Genomic DNA, 24,149 nt, shown 5'->3' with positions numbered 1-24,149 from the left:
TTGTTGAGCAAACTGAGCACGTAGCAAAAGGAAAAAAACTGCCTCTGCAATGCAGGTCAGTGGGTTAGTAGAGAATCCATACTGTCTGCTGCTGCTGTTACACTGCAGCACCAACACAATGCACACACCTCATACTGTTCTGCACAAATGATCCTATTAAATCATCTGAAAGACAAAGACTGCATGTGAAACTTCACTGAAAACCGCCTTTATGACATCTTTACGGTGCATGTTCTTGCCTTTTATATCATCAGTGTCTTTTTCCGACAATTGCTCTGTAATATCAAAATAAAAGCCCGGATTGGTTTGAAATCGTTGGTAAAACATCAGCTTTCTTGTGCTTCATTCAGATGCCTTTCACAAGCGATTTGACCCTTTGAAACCTGAGCAAATTGGTTTGATTTCTTTCAACAAAAAAAAAAAATGAGGAAAAGGTAAAGACCAACTGGGTAAGAAATGCACCTCAAACTGCAAGAAATTAGATAAAGGTAACAAGACAATTATCTGAAAATTAGTTTTAAAAAAGAGGGGAGAATTATTTTTAAAAAATCAGATTTATAATTTTAATTATTGTATATTTAAAATTATGTTACAGAAAAACAAAATATAAAATATATTGAATAAATGCTTTTTCACTACACCTTTTCTAAGACTTTTTGGTGTTTTGTTTTTTTTTTGATTTTACCTTTTTTTCTTATTTTCAGGTGATTTTCTTGTCACTTTTTTCACCAAGTTTTTGTTAATTTTTGGGCCATGTTTTGTTAAGTTACTTGTTACCTTTTCCCCATATTTTGGAAAGAAATCATACTGCTTTGCTCAGATTTTAAAGGGTTAAAGAGCAGCTTTAGGGTATTTTATGTTAAATAATAGCTTACGTGCATCTTATTTTAAATTTAAAAGCAAGTTCACTGATGAATGGGGGGTTATGAGTTCATCTTATTAGCTTTAAAATTCATATTAGGGCTCCACTGTGTGAATAAAAGAAATGTGAAATCAATAATATCCACATCATGGCAGCAACACCCTGCTGAGTTATTTATTGATCCTCTGTTTTCAGGAGGGACCTCATTTCCACCGCCTGTTTGAGATTATGAGATGATGCTCAGAGGCAGGAAGTGATCAGCAGGACGAGGTGAGTTCACATTAAATTATATGAACTGCAGAGGGTGGAGGCTTTGTGCACATACCTACAGCCTGTTAACCCATTAATATGATAACTAAGAGGTTATAGTTTATCTTTAGCTATAAAGTGGTGGAATGTAACTAAGTACATTTACTCAAGTATGGTACTGAAGTACAAATTTCAGGTACTTGCACTTTACTTGAGTTTTTATTTTCATAGTACTTTATACTTTTACTCCACTTAGTTTCAGAGGAAAATATTGTACTTTTTACTTCATTACATGTATCTGACAGCTTTAGTAACATAAGAAAAGTGCATAAAATATGATGTTTTGTTACAAAATAAACTACCCAACAGAAAACTAAATGGCAACTGTTTTGAGCCTTTGGGTATTTTTTTATTTTTCTAAATTCGGTACTTTGGCAATTATTTTATTTAACATTTAAGTCAATTTCTGTTTTTTTGTTTTGGGTTTTTTTTTTTTTTAGCTGAGTTTTTTTTCTGAATATGAGGAATAGGGCACTTTTACTTTTCATGCCTACAGTACAATTAAATACTTCCTCCACACCTGCAAATAAACTGCAATTTCTGTCGACAAAATGAAGTGCTGTCACAGAGTTACAGGATAAATGCGCCTCCGGGGGATACACCCAGTCCAAAAACATCACAATGACATATCACAATCCCAACCAAGCGGAGAAAAACATTCCCCACCTGTAAGGTGAAACCCGAGGCTCAGAAAACTACCGGGCATGTAGAGACAAGAGAGAAAACACACAATTTGCAGAGTTTGTGTCCCTGTATGAGGCTGCAGGAGAAACACGGCTGTCTGGGAAAGTGCATAAAGCAAAAGTGACTGCACTAAACTGCCCATTATTTTGAGATTATGTCGTGTCTTTAGCATGTGCTCCGGCGTGTTTTATGGGACCCGTAAAGCCTCTGTGAATGCAGGCCTTCAGGGTAAAATGATCCGGGGTCAGTGAACAACAGAGGATGGCTTCAGGCTCTTTTGTGTTGATTTCCAGCTTCTTTGCTGTTGCTGTTGTCACTGGATATACGCCACATGACATCTACCTATAGCTTTTGACTCTCACATTATGGAAAAAACTGTCTGAAGTCCTTGGAAACACTCACATCCAAATAGATTATCAAATTTAATTTTCCTGATGAGATAACAGACTCAAACCCCCCGTCTGGTTCCAGTAATTTACTTTCCTCGCTCCCTCTGGATGAAGCAGCACTTCACCCTCTGATCCACTTTCCAGCGCTGCCGCTTCGCCCCGGAGACCACTGTAGGCTGATTTGTCCGTCCCTCGAGGTTAAAAAGCCGTCAGTGTGTTTGTGTCTTTGTGGTTGTTTGTGTGTCTAAGTGACTGTTTTCATTACTCACCCTGATTGTTATTCACAGGGTGGAAGAAGCAGGTAAACAGTCATGGGACTTTCCCCTAAAATCATTGTTTGTAAATTGTTCATTTTTTTAGGTTGTATGGCTGCTTATAGAGCGGTGCATGGATGAAGGGGTTTTTTTGAAGGCCAGCCTGGAATATGGCATTGCCCTGGTTCTCTCCACAAAAATTCAGGAGGATTTTTCTATTGGATTTTGGATTACTGCAGAAAAAAAACCCTTCTGTGGCCAAAGGTCATGATACTTTCACATTTTGTTCAGATCTTCCTATAGGCAGTGTGTGCAGGCTTGATTTCTGATTAGCTCTTGTTCTTGTCGGTAATAAATGCAATAAATATAAAGAGAATTATAATATTTATAACATAGTATACATTTATAGAGGTAATCCTCACAAACAAACACCATTGTGTGGGTTTTATAGTATTTATTATATTATTAGTATTAGTCAAGTCCTCATTTCAGGCACCTGACTAAAGACCTGTTTAAAAAACCCTTTGACTTTGAGACGAGGGAACTGAAACGTGCAGAAATGCCATCATTTTAACTAATTCCTCTAGCACTCTATACTGCAAGTTGAGTATTGCCCACAGTTTAAGAAAAGCTGAAAACTGCCTTTGATTTAACATCATATCTGATCAAAAATAGCTGCTAAAACAATGAAAAGTGTGGGAGAAAAGTATGGGATCATTTTGAGTTAAACTGTTTAGTTGGGGACTATTTTGTCTAGCTTTAAAATAATATAATAAAAGAAAAGTAAAACATACAGCGTATTATGCAGCACCACCTCCACTTGTCTATTTGTCTACTCAGCAGTAGTCTTTCATCCAGCATGGGGGGCGGGGGAGGTGGGCCATGTGGCAACTCCTCTACCTCACCCCCCTTCACCCCTCTGCTCCTCCTTTGGGGACAGGCGTGCAGGAACATGAAACAGCTGGTGTCCTCTAAAAACCAATTATAAAGGCCCCTGGCCCCCCGCCTGGCGGCCTGTAAGGGCCAAGGCAGGGGGAGAGCGGGATCGTTAGCACCCACAGATGAATCTTAACGAGAGGCCAACACCGGGGCACTCAGATGGGAGACGCAGCACAATATAGATTTTACTGTCCAGACCTGGATGTTTAGGTGGAAATTTCAGATGCAGGAGAGATTTCATGTTTTATTTACATGGTAGAAGGTATAAAGAGCCAGTCCAGTTGCTGGAATTGAACGTATATGTGACATTTGAACATTTTATACCTCTCATATCAACATTTCTAAAGTGGCACAATATATAAGATGGTTTTTGTCATTGTGAGATGGAGGGGATGGTGGGTGGCGTGACATTAGGCGAGATGATTGCATTATAGCCAGTGGCGTTTGTGGGACTGAACCTGGGTGTTTTTACCAAACGCTGCATTTTCCAACCGTGTTAATGGGACAAAACCGGGGTGTTTTATACCGACACTTTACATCGTTGCCCGGCAGCGTTTGTGATCCAGAACCATGGTGTCGTTTCCTAGCTGTGGTTTGGGAGCGAACCAGAGTGTTTGCAGTGGCGTTTGTGGGACAGAACATGGGTATATTTAGCGGTGTGTGGTGGCGTTTTCCAATAGTGTTCTTGAGACAGAACCTGAGTAGAGAGGGGCACATTTTGGTGTTTTTTTTGTTTGTGCGACCAAGACTGGGTGTTTTTTCTTGAAGTGTTAGCCATCAGCATTTCTGGGACCAAACCTGGGTGTTTTTCACTGCCACACTGCAGCGATGCCCAACGTTTGTGGTACTGAACCTGGGTGTCTGTAGCAGAACATGGTGGCGTTTATTGTGGTGTTTTTGGCAATGAACTTGGGCATTTTTAGCAGCACATTGCAGCATTTCTCAGTGGCATTTAAGCCAACAAACTTGGATGTTTTCATCAACTGTCTCTGCTTTTTCAGCAACTTCTTAACCATAACAACATTTTTTTGCTTATACCTAATCAGACCTTCACCACAGCATTGTTGAGAAACATCAAGTTTCACTTATCTGATACAAAATACTGTGCAAATGTAAGGTATTTGTGGTTTGCAGAAACGCAAAGTGTGAACATTTTATCTGGTGATTGGGTTGCATATGAGAGCAGGGGTTGTGACCAGAGTCTGTTCAGATTCAGTGCGAGATTCAGTCAAATATTACCGACATTTTCTTAAGATACAAGTGTCTTTTTGTGTAGAAAAGAATTAAAAATACTTTAAGATAAACAAGACATGTTTCTTGTGAAAGTAGGGATATCATTTAGTGGGGGAGCTTCCTTTCAGTCACTGTAACCAACAGCTTGTGGATCACTTTTAGTCCAGCAGTCACTATTGTGCTCTATGGAGATTGATCTGTCTTGTGAAGGGGATCTGAACAGCTCAGGTGCTGGATGCAGCAGGAGCGAGCTATTGATTCCCTTCCTGCTGGGCTTTGTTAAAAGTTTTCAGCAGGGGATCTGAGTGAGAGCCAGCCTCATTAAAATACATTTTTTGTCCCCCCTGAGACCAGAAGAAAGATGGACTCACATTGATTTTAAGCCCAGTCCTACTATAATGGAAAAAATAAATTATAAGTGATGGAGGATTTTGTAGTAAATATGACCACTGTTGGATAAATACGAAGTTAGCTCTTCTGTTATTACAAGAAGACAGATAAAGAGCGATTTAAATCAGATATTGATTTGGCTCTTTCAGTGATGTGAATTGGTTTCTGTGGGTGTTTTTGGTTTGGTTTGACTGACAGCGTGTCAGTTAGGCTCATTGTTGTTGATATTGTTTAAAAAGTCAATTTATCAATATAGAGACAAACATTCAGTGACAATAAATGCCTGCTTCACCAATTTAGCATCGCACTCCTAGAATGTGTGCATCAGCATTTATACAAAAAGGCTTTACACAGCTTTTTTTTGCACATATAAAGTGCACTCTTAGAAATAAAAGTGATAACTAGAACCATATAGGGTTCTATTGCTTGCTCCCATAAGAGAACCCCTTTTTGGTCCCCGCAGAACCTTTTATTAAGGTTCCAACTGGAGCATTTTCAGAGGGCTCTACCTAGATCCCAACACAAAGGGTAATACCTGGAACCATCTGTGAGAGCTTCCACCCAGTACCTCTTATGAGAGGCTCTACAGACCCGCCTAGTGGGTTCTTTCAAGAACCCTTTCATAATCCGAAGGTTTTATCCAGAACACACCCAGGGGTTACTACTGAGAACCCTTTTATATTCCAAGGTTTTCATGTAGAACCCACTGGGGGGGGGCTCTAAAAATGGTGATTTTCGGCATTACCCATAGATCTCTCTCCCACTAACCATGGTTTTAGTTCTTAATGGAACTCTTAGTCCTACAAAGAACCCTCTCTTCAAAAAATGGGTTCTTCAAAAGCAAAAGGTTCGAGGTGGAACCTCAGCCCTTCATTATGAACACTTTTGGAACTTTTATTTCTAAGAGTTTAGTACTTTCCAAAACCTGCCAGCAGACTGTGATGTATAAAATCAGTGGAGTTCCCCTGTGAGTAATATTAGGAAACAGAAATGACATAAGTCAGGCATGTTTCAGCCAAGCTTCGAGCTAAATGTCACCGTTTTCACTCTCTAAATTTAACAAATTAGCATGCTAACATTTTCTTTTTAGCACTGAACACAAAGTGCAGCTGAGGCTGATGGGATTGTTGCATTTGATTGATTTCTTATTGATGCAAACACCAGTTAATAAAAAAGTAAAACACACAAAACAGTCAAATTAAGATATCCACATCATAGTAGGTAGTACTATCTACAAACCATTGTTTAGTGTTTGCCATAAAGTTGGAGTCAGGTCAGACTCTCGTCTCGTTGTTTGCTCTTCACACACTCAGTTTAGTGATTTGAGTGGCGAGTCAATAAAAACAGCAGAAAGTTATCAGATGAAAATCTCTGCCCAAGAATGTATAGCCCCCACTATGTGACAAATTAACCCTGAGACTGAACTTAAAGGTCAACGAGTCAACATAATCTCCTGTCACACACACACATGCATGAATGCTTGCACATAATCCCCACACACAAGCTCACTGAAGCCCAACTTGGACTCAAAACAGATATAACAGTCAGTGTGATGAATAAGTGATCAGCAGCACTAAATAATATATAGAACATATTATGATCAGCGACAATGGTGTGACTTTAGTGTTTTTTCCTCTGGCTTTAGGACAGAGCCAATAAACTGATGGATAAATAATGCAGTGACAGACCGCAGATCTGTTTGAAAAGAAAGACATAAACCTCATCACACACCTCTCCGGCTGAATGTGTTAACGGTGTGTGAGTATGCGGCTGTGAGGTGTGAGATGGCCTCATGCTGTACGACACACTTTTTTATGGCTCTTTGCCATCCACCACCTTTTGGGTTCCCCACGCAATGTTCACAATCAGTTGTAGAGAGCATTAATATCCATATCTAAGTCTGTATCGCCTTCAATCTGTCAGAAACAAAACATACTTTCACCTGAGCACTTACACAAATTTAGTTGGTCTCATTACCTATATGTTCTTCATTACATTAACTTTGATCATATATTTGCTTTTTCTAACCTGCTCCTTTGTGTAAAGCATTTGCAGCTCAGCTTTTGAAAGCTTCTCTCTACATAACTGGTATTATGTCTGCAGCTACAATAATATGCACACACAATGCAGACCATTTAAAGGGCTTCATTTTAACTTGGTGTCCATGTTATTGATATTAATAATTCATCCTTTTTCACAGGCCAATTTAGACTAAATCCAGCCATTAATCCCAAAATGACCTGACATTTATTTGTTATGTCCTTATTTAACCCTTTGATACGTTGTTCAACAACGCTTTCTCATGCTACTTTCAGACGCCTTTTACTAGTATTTCAGGACGTTTCAAGGTGTTTAGAACAATTCTACGATTTTGGAACATTTTTAGGATTTTAGGATGTTTCTAGGATTTGAGGACGTTTCTAGGATTTTGGGACTTATCCAGGATTTCAGACTGTATGTATGATTGGCTAGGACATCTGTGCAGAGGATCCTCCGCTGGCCCTTTTTTTTTTTTTTTATAAAAAAGTTTGTTTTATGCCCGCTGCCTTAGGTATACTAAAAGTACAAAAACAATTTGTCATGTGAATCACCTTATTTTTAATGTAAATTATAAAATGGTTGGGGTGCCACCTGGTACCCTCTTGGGGGCCTGGTATCACTGCTGTAAACTGTGTTTTTCTATGGCGCAAATCTGTCACTTTTTTATTAACATACAAAAAATGAGATGAACTCCGTTAGACAGGGAGATTTTGGACACACAATCAGACAGCCTGTAGGCGACAACTGCCAGTTCAGACGTCCCCACAGGTACCTTTTTTTTTCGTTACGGTGATCACGTGTGGACCCGCCCCGCCTCGCCGCCTCCAATAAAGCGCAGCAAAAGTCACCGCTCCCCTTCCTTCATGCAAGCAAATCCACAGCGAGCCAGGCGGCGGGGACGTAAACCGAAACCGCTGAGCTGAAGCCCGTACGTGTTCGTGTGTGTCTGTGTGTGCGTGAATGCGCCGCACAAAGATGATAAATTAGTAAACTAGAGCTCCAGTAACCGGACGCTGCGGCTGATCGGGGCTCAGCAGAGGACACCGGCGCGTGTGGAGGTTATGTTTTGAGAAGAAGGCCAGGTATGTCAGATCGTCCTCCTGCAGGCGAGCACGCGTCTCCTGCAGTTCCCTCTTGTGCGTCAGCGTTTTCCACTTTGAATCGTGCAGCTGAATTTATAGTGTATCCGGAGGGGACGCGACAGGCGAGCTCTCAAACTCGGCTCAGTTTGGCATCCATAATTCACAAGCCGCAGTCAGGCTGTGGGGAGCGACACGCAGGTTCCTGCAGAGCATCAGGGGGCGCGTGCAGGCGGCATGCGCGCTGCTCAGAGCCCAAAGCGACCATTAGTGCATCCGTGAACAGTGCATAAGTGATTGGATCAGTTTTGTGTGTGCAAAGTGCAGGCAGTAACAATGTGGGACGATATCTCGCTGCATCCACTGTTATCACTGGAGGACAGATAACATGTCAAACATTTACGATCAACTCTGTGTTAGATTTGTTTTTCAGCTTAATGTCATTATTGGTTTCAATAATTTGCTCAGTGAGACCAATTTTAAGCTTTTCTCTCTATAGTATGTGCAAAAAATACAATATTAGGGGTGCAAACAAGCTTTAAACGTGGTTGGAAATCAGTTTTCTCCTGCAGCCTTCCAGACACCTTTAATCAGCTATTTAATACTTTGAATAGAAGAAAATGACCTGAAAATTAGTTTTAAACTACTTTTAGGAAAATAGACAATAAAATTACCCTGTATTGTAATAATAATCTATAATAATCTATGTAATAATAATCTATTGTTATTTGTTGAAATTATGTCAAAAAATGAGAAAAAAATTATACGTTTTTTTGAATGGCTTTGCTGACTTGCTCTCTAACTTTTTCACGTTTTTGAAAGAAATGAAACAAATTTGCTCACACTGCAAAATCTGGAAAGTTGACTTTAAAAAGTAAATAATTTTAACAAAATTATGTAAATGCAGCTAAATTTCAAATAAACTTAACAATCAGATATAAAGTAAACATAAATTAAGATTAATAGTTATATTTACTTTTTCAAGGCAATCCAAGATTATTTTAAGTATTACAAAAGTACAGAAAATTATGTCACAGGGAAAAAAATGTACATGTAATTTTTGTTTTTTGCACTTTTTGGGGGGTAATTTTCTTATTCTTTTTACTTTTCTCTTTTTGCTGATTTTTAGGTAAATTTCTTGTAACTCTTTACTCATTTCTTGTAATTTTGGGTAATTTGTTGTTAAGTTGCTTACTTCCGTCTTCCCATGTTTTGAAAGAAATCATACAATTTGCTCAGTTTTCAAAGGGTTAATCATGCATGGAAGCACTGCACGTTAGATAATACTTTTGCACACTGATCAGTCAAGTCAATATGAGCAGCATTTGTCACATCAGATGCACACACTTTGTGATTTAGTGAATTAACGCCCCTGTTTCCGCCCCCCTCTCCACTCTCCCTCTCCAGCTTTAATAGGCTGCTGCGTCACCGGAGCGGCTCTGTGCGCACTGGAAACCCGGCACTCAATTGGTGGAAGCAGGAGGGGAGCCCCGGCCTTTTCCACTGCAGGAGGAGCAGAGTTAAAGAGAAGGAGAGAAAGAGAAAGACGCCGCTGCCAAGACAGCAGCAGGAGCAGCAGCAGCAGCCTGCGCAGTTTAGAAATCGGCACAGCCTCCTCTGCTGCACGCCATGAGGGACTTCACCCAAACTGCGCACTGACTCTGCAGGATGCACCGCTGCAGCTGCGTAGTTTGTTAGCGAGATCCGGACGCGTGCAGGAATCTGACAGGAGGAATCAGGCCGTTGAGCCCAGCTGCGACATCGGAGAGTTTCTCATTCCTCCCACCCGGAGAGCGCCGTGGCCTCGGAGCGGACATGGGAAATGTAAACAGTAGTAGGGCTGGATTTTAAACTGCGCACACGTCCCCACGTCCTCCTCCTCCTCCTCCCGGGGCGTCCGAGATGGAGATGGAGACGGAGAGGGTCGAGCCGGAGCCGGAGGGAGAGCCGCCCATGAACAGCGTCCACGGAACCAACCGGATCAGACCGTCCTCGTACCGGGCCCTGCGCAGCGCCGTGTCCAGCCTGGCCCGTCTAGACGACTTCAGCCGCGAGAAGATCGGCGCGGGCTTCTTCTCCGAGGTGTTCAAGGTGAGCGCGTGTGGCTGATCAGTGATGTTTTATGACTTCATGTGAGTGCTTTAAGTCATGCATGTTGATGACAGGTTAATGGATCGATGCTCACATCCTCCATGTCTCCATGGTTACACAAAACCAAAGTTCATTTGACCATTTAGACAAGGAAAGTGTGAACTTTTTTGACAGCTCAAGAGTGCTGTTAACTGACTTGATCCCTCACCATCTATGAAAGAACTGGTATCCATGGCAACCAGTGTAACCGTAGCCAAACACATGCATGATGCTGAATAAATGCAGGAGCATGAGGTTTTTTTTAAAGGGAGATTTCACTGATTTTTAACCAGCTTTGCATCAAAACAATGTGGGTAGTAGGCGTAGCTCAGGGGTATCCAAACATTTTTCAAGGGGGGCCAGATTAGATAATGAGAAAAAACCTTTGGGGGCCAGCTGCTTCTTCCATTATTTTATATTTTATTATTTTATTTATTTTATAATAATTGTTTTTACATTAAAAAAATCACATACAATTATACAAACGCACATATTCAATTTTCCATCGCTCCTGAAAGTGTTGGCCCTTGTTATCAACTTTATGCTTTTCTCTTCATTTCTATCTCTTCATTATCTTTTAAATGCAAAACACATTAATGTTTGATCTGCCTGCGTATTTCTTACTTGTTGCATGTCTGCAAACTACAGTCGTCCTGTGGGAGCGTTTATTGGTCTGGTACGATCCAGTGCATTCTGGTAGTTGTAGGTTTTCTACCTCTTGAGCAAAAGCAGCCTTTTACTCTGTTTTCTCTGCTCACGTAGCACCAATTTCAAAAGTATTTACTTCTTTCTACTGCAGAGACAGTGAGTTAATGTGAGTACCCTCTTTTCACATACAGTAGGCTACTTTCATTTTTACTTAATCATGAGCAATATTACAACTTTGAGCGATATGGCTTAAAAATAATTTTGTGATATTTTTAGGCTATACCACGATACACAATATATCTCAATATTTTGAAATCTCTGAACTGCTGTAAGCTACTAAAATACAAAATTACGGCCTAGTTTTACAAGAGTACCCTCTTTTGATCGGTAATATGCATCTTACAGGATGGCATCATGGTGGAACTTCACACCTCACTGTCCCCTCTAATGGTGCTCTCTTCTCCACACGTGTGACCCACATGTTGTGTAAGGTGGACACGGTGTGTTTTGGTGTGTAAGCAGATACGGTCAGGACAGGTAGATCTGGCACACATGTAGGTAACCTTATACTCCCCGTCTCAGTTCAGACCAGCCGCCTCCCCCCCTTTGTCACGCTGCTGTTCACCTTCACAGAGGCTAATTCTGAGGATCACCTCGTTAATGACGGCTCCGAGTTGCCATGTACAGATCAGTGTGATGGTGTGAGAGATAGTGAGATACAAAAGGGCAGCTGGCCAGGGAGCGAACTGCATCACTTGAGAAGTTGGCTCATATTGGGGCTAGATTTAATGATTCTCCATTCGCCATTGATAGATCGTTTTTTTGGTCAATAAAATAGTGAAACATGATCTTTGCAATTCCCCAGAACCCAAGTTGAAGTCTTCAAATGATGTCCAGCAATCCAAAAAACCCAAACTGTTCATTTTATTATCATGTATAACAAAGAAAAGCATCAAATTCTCACATTTGAGAAGCATAAAACCAGTAAATGTTTTGCTTTTTTGCTTCATAAAATACTGAAAAGGTTATTCGATGATCAGATTAGAATTTTTTTTTCCTCAGTAGCAGTTTGTGACTCGCGGGGTGGATAGTCGATCTGTCAAGCTGTTCGCAGCCAATCAGATTGATGGATAAGAGGAGCAGCTGCTGCGAGTGAATGCAAATTTTAGACCCAGCAGAATGGACGCTTAAGTTTCGCTTTCAATGTGCCTGACGTTTTGCTGCTCTCTATATATTCCAATAGCGCTCCTATTGAATGGTGCAGTTCGTAAAATGAATGTGTGGGAAATCTATATTAATGAACTAATTGTTGCAGCTTTATCTCGTATTATGTTTATTAGAATTTTGCTTGAAAAATGAAGAAAAGTAAGAAAACGGGGATCTAAAATGAAAATTAGTTGCAGCCTCTGCAGTTGTAAGAATAATGGTGAAAATTGTCACTATGATCGCACTTTCTACGGAAAGATGATTGCTAGGAGTGAGGCTTTGTGAAAGGGCTGTTTTTTCAGCTGATACTGTGCTCACAGGCAAGTCGCCACAGGTGCACATGTGAATTTTTTAGGGGATTTTAGAGCAATTTATGCCAATGTCATGCAGTAACAGAATATTTCTCCTCATATCTCTCCTGCTTCAAACAAAGGCGTCAGTCTGCAGAGTTCATGTTTCAGTGTGGAGTCAGTAGGGGTGATATTGTAGTAAACAGTCCTGTAAGTAGTCGGTGTGTGTTCAGACTGAAATGAAGCCTTACTGTTTACTTTACAGCAATAATACCTGTAAATTAAACAAACGCAAGAGGTGTAACTGCCCATGTTGTTATAAGAGATCGTTAGGAGCTCCCTCATACCGCTGTGGGAGAGGTGTCGGGCGATTCTTTCCAGCCCTGTTCCTGCTTTCTCTTTCCGGGGGGTTTGTTTGATCTTCACATCTGCAGCTGAATGCATGATGTGGTTACCTGTCGTTCCTGTGATATCTCGTAGAAGCAGGCAACTTCACCTTCTGCTATGGTGCACTGGAAGGGAAATAAATCAAAAGGCGTTGAAACTCCAGTAACCTATTGCGGTGATATCTCTCCACTAAAAATCTGTTTTATTCAATAGGATTTTGGGGAATTTAATACAGGGGAGAAAGCTTCAAGATGAGGAAAATGTATTAACAGGGTTCACACAAGGTGCTTGAGATGCTCGACGTACTTGAATTAAACACTCAAAAATTTAAGTTCGTTTAAAAAATCAGACTTTTAAAATGTGTTTCTTGAAAAAGTACTTGAATATAACTGAGAGGAAAAAAGAATGATTATTTATTTCATGAAATATATCAGATAAATATTTTAAACTAGAAAGCAAAAAAACGGCTGTACTTGTTAATGCTGTATGAGTGTTAATCAGTTGGTAAACTCCAGTAAATAGTCTGCTCCAGGATGTTTCACTAGCTTGCAAAACACCCACACAAGGGCAACATCAACTGTTAGCACGAGTTTTGAACTGTAACTCAGCAGTAAATGAGCAGCAGTTAATTAATAATGAGCTGATTTTCAGCTCTGACAGCATGTGTTTGCTCCATTCATGAATTATTGCAATTTTCTTGCATCAGCTGGTTTTGGTTAAAAATAATTAAAAAAAAATATTGCTTGAAAAATGACTTGAAAGTTTTTGAATTTGACTCGCCCCTGTCTTCACAAACCCTGTATTAGGAAAATTCTGTCTTGTGGAAGAAATGGTTTCTTCTATTATGTGCAAAACTTTTTTATTTTTATTTTTTGACTTAACTTTCCTTTTTGTGTGTGTTTGCTTATTTTCAGGTAATTTTCTTAAGTTAATTTTTTTTGTGTGGGTCACACATTAGGGTCATTTCTTCTCAAGTTGCTGATTGCCTTCCTCCCATGTTTTTAAAAGAAATGGAGCCCCTTTGCTCCAGTTTCAAAGAGTCAAATACTCTGAGTTTAATGTGCTCTCTGAATAATCCAGACTCAAAAGTGCACGGCCAAGTCGACCCTCACCTCATTAAATAAGACTTTTTGTGTCATGACTTCACTCTTGGTGCTTTGTGCTCGGCTCGGTCTTTTGAAGCCACTCCCTCCCTCGGCGTTGCCCTTTGAATGGCCAATGAGCATGCAAATGTCACTGTGTTTACTGCTGGCTTGTCAAGTTGGCACTTAGGTTTGAATCGTCTTGCCCTTTTGATAGCGCCATATAAATGCAAAATTGTTACTGCGGCTATCAGTCACATTTAAAAACTTTGCTGACATGGATGATTGTTCCTGTGTGCTGGGGTATTTCAGAGGAAAAGGCCCGGCTGTTTTGTTCATTAAATTTATCAGCCATTAAACATATATGGTGCATTTACACACATTCAGGCTTTGAAATTGATGCCCTGCACTCTGCAACAAAGGCTCCTGGCCTCCCAGCATATATTTGTGTGTGTGTGTGTGTGTGTGTGTGTGTGTGTGTGTGTGTGTGTGTGTGTGTGTGTGTGTGTGTGTGTGTGTGTGTGTGTGTGTGTGTGAGAGCTGTTGAGCTTCGGTGCAGATCAATGGAAGCTCCCGGCAGGCAGGCAGACAGGCAGCCATTCACCTCTCAAGTGTGCAAATGTACAACCTGAAAAAAAAGGGGAGAGACAAAAAAAGAGGGAGAAAGGAAGGGAGCACACGTGTTGAGACAAATCCTTCAGGTGCTGTTTTTCATCTTTCTTTTTAATATCCTTCAAAGGAACGTTCCTCGTGTGAGTGGTGTGTGTTAGGCCTTGTGCAAGACTCGGGCTTTTTGTTTTTTTTCGGCCTCAAACTTGAAAACCTGAAGGCTTGGCAGCAATAAAACCGCTCAATCAAAAAGAAATTGCACCATCGCTTACCGCTTCAGTTAACTAAAGGAAGTAATCATTTATTTATTCTGTTTCTCAGTGCTGCAGGGGTTTCTTTTGTGTGTGAGCAAACTTGTTTGATTGATTTCTAATTGGATTACTGCGTCATTTTGCAGCTGTGACAGTCCTGGTAATAGATCTGTATATTTGCTAACACAGATAACCTGCTGGCGAAGAAGAAGGAGACATGGGAACAGATTCTTATCAGATTTGGTTCTCATTCGCCCCTTTTTACATAATTTACATGAGACATGGAAATCTCACATTGTTTTGAAAAGCTCTGCAGCTTCCCAGTTTGGTGGAAAGTAGCTTAAGTGCGTACTTTCTTGCAGTCTTGTTCGTTTGGATCTTTATCAGCCACTTAGGAGCAATCAGATGGCTTGTGTTAGTGGTGCTAATTGCTGTTAGCCATTTTTACACAGAGATCGTGCTATAGTGCTGCTACAAAGTCCTTTCTTTTTGCCACCGTTACGTTTTTAAACAGAACCAAACAACAGTGGCATCGTGCCGCTCCACTGTATGATTTTTAGACAGCATGCCGGCATTGCGGTAGCTAAAGAGGCTAATGTTTAACACAACAGTGTCACCCTCCAGTGCGACGTGTTTGAACCTGTGACTTGTGTTACTGTTTCCTAAAATATTAAATTATTTCTTCAATGTAGCTTACTGTGTGTAGTCTATGTTTGTTTAGGTTTTAAGTATAGACTTAAACCCTTAGAGACTGTGTGGTGCATTTTAATGCGCTTCATTTTTTGATAATTTTGTCTGTGTTCATGCATACAGCAGACATTTTGGCAAAATTGTGTATTTCTGTTTAATCTTTGGATTTCCAGCTCAGCTCCTACCTTAAATCTAAAATACATTTGGTGAAAATACATGTTATTTCCACTAGTTGCACTGTCAGAACAGTGTTGCTGCAAATCATAGACAGATCCCAGGCTGTGATAATAATAAAAATATGTATATACTTTGCATGTAGTATATTTAAATTATACAACTTTTTTGTGTGTGTGGTTTTTTTAATCTAAAAAGACAGTGGCATCATGACAAAAACCTGCCATTTAAATGGTTAAAATTCTGAAAATTAATAAATATATCATATTTATTATTAGGACTGATGTTGGTTAAAAAAATTCAGTAAGTGAAAGTAGAAAATCATATTAATGTATAATATTTTTTAAAGTTAGATTTCGATATAAGTGTTTGTAATATTGAAGCCCTCAGAGTTAATAATACCCAGAAGATTATATTCATTCCTATGAAGCTGCTCACCTGGTGCATACCCAGAAAACACTTCTAGTCTCTGGAGGCCTGGTTTTTAGTGTACTAAAAGACTCCAGATGAAAATTAGCGTGAAGCTGATGCTGGTACAGTTCATCAGCTGGTGACATTTATGGCTGCTAAAAATCTTTAATGAAATACTGAGAGCTTTAATATTTTTTAGAAAATGTTTCAATCTTGACCTGTCTGTTGGCCTCGTCACATCCTCATTTGTGTGCTCAACTTAAATCCAAACAGCACAGGTTGAGAAAGTCTGAATGTCTTGTAGCTCCATTTTCATGATAATCTCAGAGCGGATGACAGATGTTTGTCTAATTGTTGCGAAAAGTGGGTGAAACTGAAATTCAAATATATTTATATGAGTCACAGTGAGAATTTCTCCATAAAAATGTCAGTAAAGTAATTATCATACAGACTGTGATTTAGCCCAACTAGAGCCTAGTGATGAAGATGTATGTATGTGTGTGTGTGTGTGTGCGTGCGCGTGATTGCGCATTTAAGGCTCACACATGAGAAATGATGATAATAAGCTGAGTAAGGAGAGTAATTAGGTAAAGAGGGGATTTAAAACAGACTGGAGTCTCCAAAGGACAAATACTGTCAGCTTGAGTGAAGATGGTGTGTGTGTGTGTGTGTGTGTGTGTGTGTGTGTGTGTGTGAGTGTGTGGGTGTGGGTGTGTGTTTGTGTGGCAGCTGCTTGTGACAGAGCGGTAATGTGAAGGAAATGGGTTGCCAAACACGGCTGTTGTGCGAATGTGTGTACTTACTGTATGCATTGTGGATATCCAGCTTTCATCCCGTATCATATTGCAAAATTTGCATTGTATCCTTGTATCCTCTTTAAAAAATTGATATAGTGTAATTAAAAAATGCAACAGCAACAAAATAGGTCACCGAAGTGTTGGTTTTACGCGTGTGAAAAGTTTTGTCTATAATACACAACATAAAAGCCTCAATATTTTTGCATACTTTGCCTCCTTAACACTTATGCAACAAGGGACATCACGTTGGACTCGGGGACATTTTAATGCACATTTGCCACACTTTACAATAATTTTCAACTAAACAGCTGATATTTGGAAAATGATAAAGTTTACTTGCTGCTCTGGTCCTCTCCCTTTAGGTTAAGTCAGTTATCTGAATCTTTTGTCACATCGAATCAGTTTTGTGTGAATTTCAGCCTTGACTCTTCTTGTAAGAGCACGTCTTTGAGAGAAAGAGATACTGATAGTGGGACTCTCCCATCAGGATGTGTTGGGATGTGATCAGTTCTGAGTAAATCCTGGCTGCTGGAACAATGTCAACTCTGGAAAGATACAACGACAACAAAGGAGGGGAAAAAAAAACAGATTCTTAGGAGTTGCCTGCACACAAACCACGATCCATCATCAGCTGTCATCTGTGCGCTTATGATCAGTTTCAGTCTTCGGGATTAGACGGCTCTGTGTGTGTCCGTGTTGCTTTTGAATGGTGCTGATGGTATGAGAGAGCCAGTGCAGACTTGAACATCAGCAGCTTCGTGAAGCACTTTTCCCTCATTATTCCTTCCTTGCTGCAGTCAGGGCCTGCTTCTTTAGTTATTCAGCTTTGTTAACGTTCTGCCCAGCCGCACAAACACGAAAGTGCTGTGCATGTGACACGCTTGTCTTCACTTGAACCACCGTGTTTATTGTTTGAAATATTTCAGCTGTACCAGGGATTAAAATAGAGAAGTGTTGGGCAAGAGTTGCACAATTAGCTGTTTTTCAGACCCCCCCTCCCTCTCCTTTCTATTATAGTTACCAGTGTTTTTGTAAGTGTATCTTAAGAGACAGCGTATGTGTGTTTACATCAACACAATGAGTGTTTCCTCACGTCCACATGTGGGCAGTGCGGTAGCTAAACCTTGAGGAAGGCCGCTCCCCTGCAAGATGGTAAACAAATGGCTGAGTGTTTGCATAGTCTGTATCAAAGACAGGGTGTATTGTTTTTGTGGTGATGCAGAACTCAGTTATTAAAGGGGGACCTATTATCCTTTATTTGTTTTCTGTCATAAATATATTAAAATGTTAGATGGTCAACAAAGCTAAAGTTTCAAATAATGAGGTAAATGTATAAGTGTAAGCAAAAACCTTTTTTTATCCACATTTTTCTGAATACTCGATTTTTTTGAGATGAGCTTGTGACCAATTTCTTCGTGGTCATCTGCCTCAGACAAGCTATTGCAAGTGTTTACATTACATACACTGCTACATGTAGCTACATGCTAACGTCAAGGAAAAATGTAATCTCTGTGGTGATGTTGTTAATTTCTCCTAGATTTTGTATCATATACCTGCTGGAACATGTTCGACCTAATTTGTAAGCCTTTTTTAAACTTTTATTGGGGATTTATCACGGTAGAAAGTGCCGTTGTACTCAGTTACAGTCATTCTGCAGCTGCTAGTACACTGCTACATGTAGCTACATGCTAATGTCATGGAAACATGTAATCTCAGTCACTGTTTTTGTTAATTTTTCCTCAATTTTGGATCAAATTACTGCTGAAACACGTCTGGTTTTCCCGAAAAGCTTTTATTGGTTACACCATTATAGTCATTCCTTGGCTTCAAGTAAACTGCTACATGTAGCTACATGCTTAAATCAAGGAAACATGTTGGTTGCTGATAAAATACATTTCCTGCTGTAACATGTTTAGTTGTGAAGATTTTGGTTTAGAAGCTTTTATCAGGGATTAGTGATATTAGTGACGGTTACAGCAAGCTATACTCAGATACTTTGAGGTTTTTATTTGTGATTTTTCTTGGTAGAAGGTGCCGCTGTACTCCATTATAGTCGTTCCCCTGCTCTAAGTACACTGCTACAAGTAGCTGCATGCTAACATTGTAATCGTGGTTGCTGATATTGTTAAGTCCTCCACAATTTCAGATCAGATTCCTGCTGGAAAATGTCTGCTTGTAAAAGAAGGTGTTTCTTGAACACTAATGCTAGTAGACAGGCTCTAGTAAAAACCAAAAATACAAAGTATGAACCTGAAAATGAGCACAATAGCCCCCCCTTTAAAGAGTTAGTTCATTGAATTACACAAAGATATGTCCTCTCTAGTTGTGCTGAGCCACACAGATTTGTATTCCTTTGTCCATCTTTTTAGATATCAGTCTGTAAAGTCTGTGCCTCCTCCCTGATTCAGCTGAGGTTATTTAAATCTGTGTGAAATGACATTTGAAATATTCATCAGGATGATCTCTTCCCAGAAACTGTGTCCCTGTTTCTCTGGGTAATCCAAAGATTTAAGATTCTGAGAAATGTTCACACACTCATAGCCCAAAGCCTGAACAAATTAAAGAAGTGCTCCAGCGACTTTTGGTGTTGCACTTGGAGAGCCTGCAAGAGCCTAAAAGGATGGTCAGAATCAAACCTGCAGAGCTATCTGTACTTTTTGTCCCCTCCCTGGAAACGGTCTTTGCACATCAAATCCATGTACTTTGTGTGCGTCTTTTGAATCTGTTATTTGTTACAAATTATTATCTACAGAGACCTTGCACACCGAGTTTCACACTCGTTCTGTTTGTTGCAAAAATTCACAATATAAGACAAAGTGGGAAGATATTTGCTCCTTTGCTTCTCTCCTGTGGAGTTACCTCCCTGGCTTACATTTATGTGTACCTGAAGAGGCTGAGCTGTCCTCCCACTTTGTCTGTGTGCAGTCTTAATTCTCTATTTCATCCACCTCTTCATCACCATCATCCACTTAAATATCACTATTATGTGTCCTAGTTTGACCTCTTGAAAATAGGCTATCTGAGTTGCGAAATTACACTGTGAGCTCTGTTCCTCTCTCTTGTTTTGCAGATGTATGTGTCCTGCAGGTTACGCAACATTTTCTTCACTGCTCTGTCCTCTAAAGGCTTTTGGTGGATGCAAAAATTGCAGAAAATCAAACCTCTGAAAACTTTAATAATCAAATTTTCTGAATCAGTGTGTAAATGTTTAGGGGCTGATAGACTGATAGACCTGGTCAATTAATGGGGTCGATTTTTGCCATTTTGCTGATTATTTGTATTTTATTTTGATAATTACAGATAAAATTGATTCATTAAGAGTGCAAAGAAAGTGTCAGTGCTTTGTAAAACCATAGGAAGCTATTTTTATTTATTCATTTTTAATTTAAATTTTCACTTGACTATGAAAAAAACAAAAAGTTGCTGGAAACTTGCTGTATATGATGTTGAACTTTTCAGTTTTGATTAAACATTTGCTAAAGGCATTTAAACACAGTTTTAATTTGGAGTTTGTTATATTCCAAATATATTACAAATATTCACAGAAATATATCAATTTTTATTGTTAATGCATTTTGGTTTCAATCATCAGTCTCGTTAACAACTAATAATCTGTATCTGTATCAGCCCTAAAAAAACGATATCGGTCGACCCCTAGTAAACATGAGACCCTCTTTATTTTAAATTTGCAATTTTGAACATATATTCGGACTTAATGTGCAAAGGCCTTAAGAGTCAAGCTGTAATAGCGCTGGATCCTTCATTTCCCATAATGCAGTTTGATACACTTTGTCACTGTACCCTCCCTTGCTGGTGAATGCCCTGGTATTCAAACGCGTGGTCAGCCCAGTGTTGCTGTTATGCAACAGACTGAGTGAGCTGTTGTTTGTCAGCCTCTCTGCTACCTGGACTGTCCCCCCTCCTGCTGGATCAGGTTGTGTTCGGCCGCACAGAGGGGGGGACCTCCCTGCTCGCTCACTGATGGACCTGGCATGGCTGGGTGCCTAATTTCAGCTTGCTTTCACACTCTTTTTTTTGCTGCTTCACGCTATAACCGAGAGCCTCTGGAGGCGGCTTAAGCCTTGTGCTGTTTTGTAGGAGAAGTTAATTTTCTCGATTCTCCGACGCACCTACAGAGCGAGCAGAGTTCACCCCCTCGGGGACTTTTCACTCACAGTCCCTTCACACTTACAGCTCAAAGCCTGCTTGTCAAATCAGTTAAAGCTGTCCTGTTTTTGTCTTGAAATGCTGATTCTAGGGCTTTTTTTTTTGCTTTAGTCAAGTTTAAAATGCTGCAGAAGTTGCACATTTAATGATGATGATTCATATTTGGAAGCATAAATTTTGTTTTTATATGCCTGGCTAAAACCAAGTGAAATATTAAGCAGTCTTGATGTATTTCTATCAACAGTCTCTATCATTTATCCAAATATCCTCAGTTGTAGTGACATTGGGAAACTGTGACGTGACCTTAAAATCCACGAGGGAAAAGATGCCTTTGGAGTTGACCCACTGTCCAGAGGCAAAGTCATACAGCTGTGTGTGTGTGTGTGTGTGTGTGTGTGTGTGTGTGTGTGTGTGTGTGTGTGTGTGTGTGTGTGTGTGTGTGTGTGTGTGTGTGGTGTGTGTGGTCAGTCATGTGGTTACGCTTGACCACACTCAAAGCACACTGCAGTAACATGATTTGTTCTGCAGACTGGATTTTCTCCTGTTACTACATATTGGACACCTGAAAAGTGTTGCAGACACAAAAATCACATCCATGGAGCAAACACAGGAGTATAGCTACCACTGAGGACAGAATATATGTAGTAATGATCATAATTACATATTTTAGGTGCTTTTTCAGGTCATTTCCTTGCTGTTTTTTTTTTTAAAAAATTTACTTTTTCTTTCTTTAACATTTTTTTGTTAATTTTCTTGTTTTTTTTCACTTTTTTCTGGGCTGATGACACTGAAACACATTTTCCTGCGATCTCTTTGCTAACACTGTCTTCATATTTGTTATCGAAGAAGCTTGAACTCTCTTAAAATCGCAGATCTTTTAAAGGTTTAATACATCTCTCTTGCCCTTGTGTGCATCCTCCATCTGCAGTCTCTGACACGTCCTCCTCCTCTTCCTCCTCTGTGTCTCGCTGTGCATCAGTCTGCCTGCCGGGCTGCTGGCTAATGACAGACATCGCTGCACATGTTGGCTGCGCGGAGCGAGAGCAAAGGATGCCTGCGACCTTTCCTTTGCTGACAGCAGCACTTTACTAGGCAGAGTGTGTTTTGAAGGAGAGCTTTAGGGTGTGTCTGGGCCCGTGCATGCGAGTGTGTCGTGGGTGAGTGTTTGCTCTGAGTGTGTGTAATTGCGCCATATCATGGGGTAATCTTGATGTGGGCGTGGACATAAGCATTCCTGTGGTGAGTCCATGGAGATGACCAGTAAAGTGGTTGGCATAAAGAATTTCGAAAGAAACACCACACATACCCTGTGGTGTGTTTGCAGGGTTGCGCTTCTCAGACGCCAAACACACACACACTGATAAAATGTTGCTCAAGTTGGAGACTCTCAGCTTTTAATAACTATGATGAGGGGTTGTTTATGTGGAGGCTAAAGGGGACAAAACAGTCGGGTGAAGCAGCGTTGCAATTCCAACCCCTGCTGCATCAGCAGTTGGCTCACGTTTGCACTGTAACCTGCCTATATGAGTCAGTGTGTGTGTGTCTGTGTGTGTGTGCGTGTGTGTGTGTGTGTGTGTGTGGCTTTTGGAGTGTGCCAGACGAGCATGTAAGACTTTCTTCAGCTAAGTGAGAAGGCAGATGTGTGCAGGGGAAAAAGGGGACAAGTGTGATGTAAATCCACAACCATGCAGAGGCCCTACACAAGTGTTTGCCAGATAAATCTGTGCTAATGGAAGCAGGAGGTGTGTGTGTGTGTGTGTGTGTGTGTGTGTGTGTGTGTGTGTGTGTGTGTGTGTGTGTGTGTGTGTGTGTGTGTGTGTGTGTGTGTGTGTGTGTGTGTGTGTGCGCACATGTGTGTGCACACATGTGTGCGCACATGTGTGCGCGTGTGTGCGCGTGCATGTAAAGAATTCAGCTGCAGAGCTCCATCTACCAGTCTGCCTCCTACATTTAATCAGAGACATACAACTGGCTTTGCTTGGGGGCACTTATGCAAAATGACAGGAGGCCAGGGGCCAGTCTCAGTAGCCCCATTCATGTTTGTAGGATGTTAGTACATTTCATAGGATTTAAGGATGTTTCAAGGATTTTAGGATGTTTCTCGAATTTTAGGGTGTTCTCGGATTTCAGCGCATTTTTCAGATTTAAGGACATTTCTCAGCTTTTAGGACATCTCAAACTTAAGGATGTTCCCGGGGTTCTGGGACATTTCTTGAACATTTCTAGGGTTTTAGGATGTTTCTAGAATTTGACGACATTTCTTGGATTTTGGGATGTGTCTAGGATTTAAGGACATTTCTTATTTTTTTTGGGACATTTTCTAGGATTTTTAGGCATTTCTAGAATTTTAGGACTTTTCAGGTTTTAGGACGTTTCGAGGACTTTAGGATTTTTTAGGTTTTAGGACGTTTTGAGGATTTCAGGACAGAGCAAAGACTTCTTTTGGGGGGGTGGGGGGATCCTCCACTGACACTTTTGATAAACAAGCTCTATTCTGTTGCTGTTTTATGCACTCTGGCACCTTTATGTATACTTAAAGTATAAAAACAATTCCCAGTGTGAATCACTTCATTTTTATTGTAAAGTAGAAAATGGTTGGGGGGAGGCCCCTTGGCACCCTATCAGGGGCCAGATTTGGCCCGCAGGCCATAAGTTGAGTATCAGTGCTCTAAGTGCTGTAAATGTATACAGATAAGTTCTGCAGTCTCTCCACAGTCCTGCTGTGTGTTTAAATTTCTGCTTCGACTTCCTCGTCTGCAAGAGGAACTACTGTACATAATTATGCGTGTGTGATTTACATGTGTGCATCCATGCATGTGTGCAGCACTTTGCCACAGGCTGATGTCCTCAAGTGGCTCAGTGGAGAAAGGATTTAGTGCCGCAGCAAAGATTGAGTCTCATTGACTGGCTGTTAAGATGAAGAGTGTGTGTGTGTGTGTGTGTGTGTGTGTGTGTGTGTGTGTGTGTGTGTGTGTGTGTGTGTGTGTGTGTGTGTGTGTGTGTGTGTATGTGTGTATATTAAAAGCGTTACTCAGTGCACTCTAGTCTGGTCTCTAATAGGCTTTGTGGGTTTTTTTCCATCACCACTTGGATCCAGAGTCCAGCTGAGATCCAGGTCACTGTCACAC

General features: G+C 40.5%; 1 protein-coding gene across 2 annotated transcripts in view; it reads left to right on the top strand.

Annotated features, from left to right (window-relative positions):
- The window catches only part of tesk1b (testis associated actin remodelling kinase 1b), a 43,306-nt gene that overhangs the window by 2,653 nt on the left and 16,504 nt on the right, over positions 1–24,149 (top strand). The window contains exons 2-3 of one of the 2 annotated variants that reach the window (XM_042512102.1): positions 1,058–1,132; positions 9,587–10,270. In XM_042512102.1, the coding sequence (XP_042368036.1) occupies positions 10,082–10,270 (189 nt within the window). In that variant the 5' untranslated portion in view covers positions 1,058–1,132; positions 9,587–10,081. Of the gene's footprint in view, positions 1–1,057; positions 1,133–7,975; positions 8,183–9,586; positions 10,271–24,149 lie in introns of those variants that run through there. The other variant, XM_042512101.1, reaches the window with a different exon arrangement.

This window comes from Plectropomus leopardus, chromosome 23 (assembly GCF_008729295.1).
Source record: "Plectropomus leopardus isolate mb chromosome 23, YSFRI_Pleo_2.0, whole genome shotgun sequence".
Classification (NCBI taxonomy): domain Eukaryota; kingdom Metazoa; phylum Chordata; class Actinopteri; order Perciformes; family Serranidae; genus Plectropomus; species Plectropomus leopardus.
Note: the sequence above shows the minus strand (reverse complement) of the source record. Positions and strands in the feature narration are given on the sequence as shown.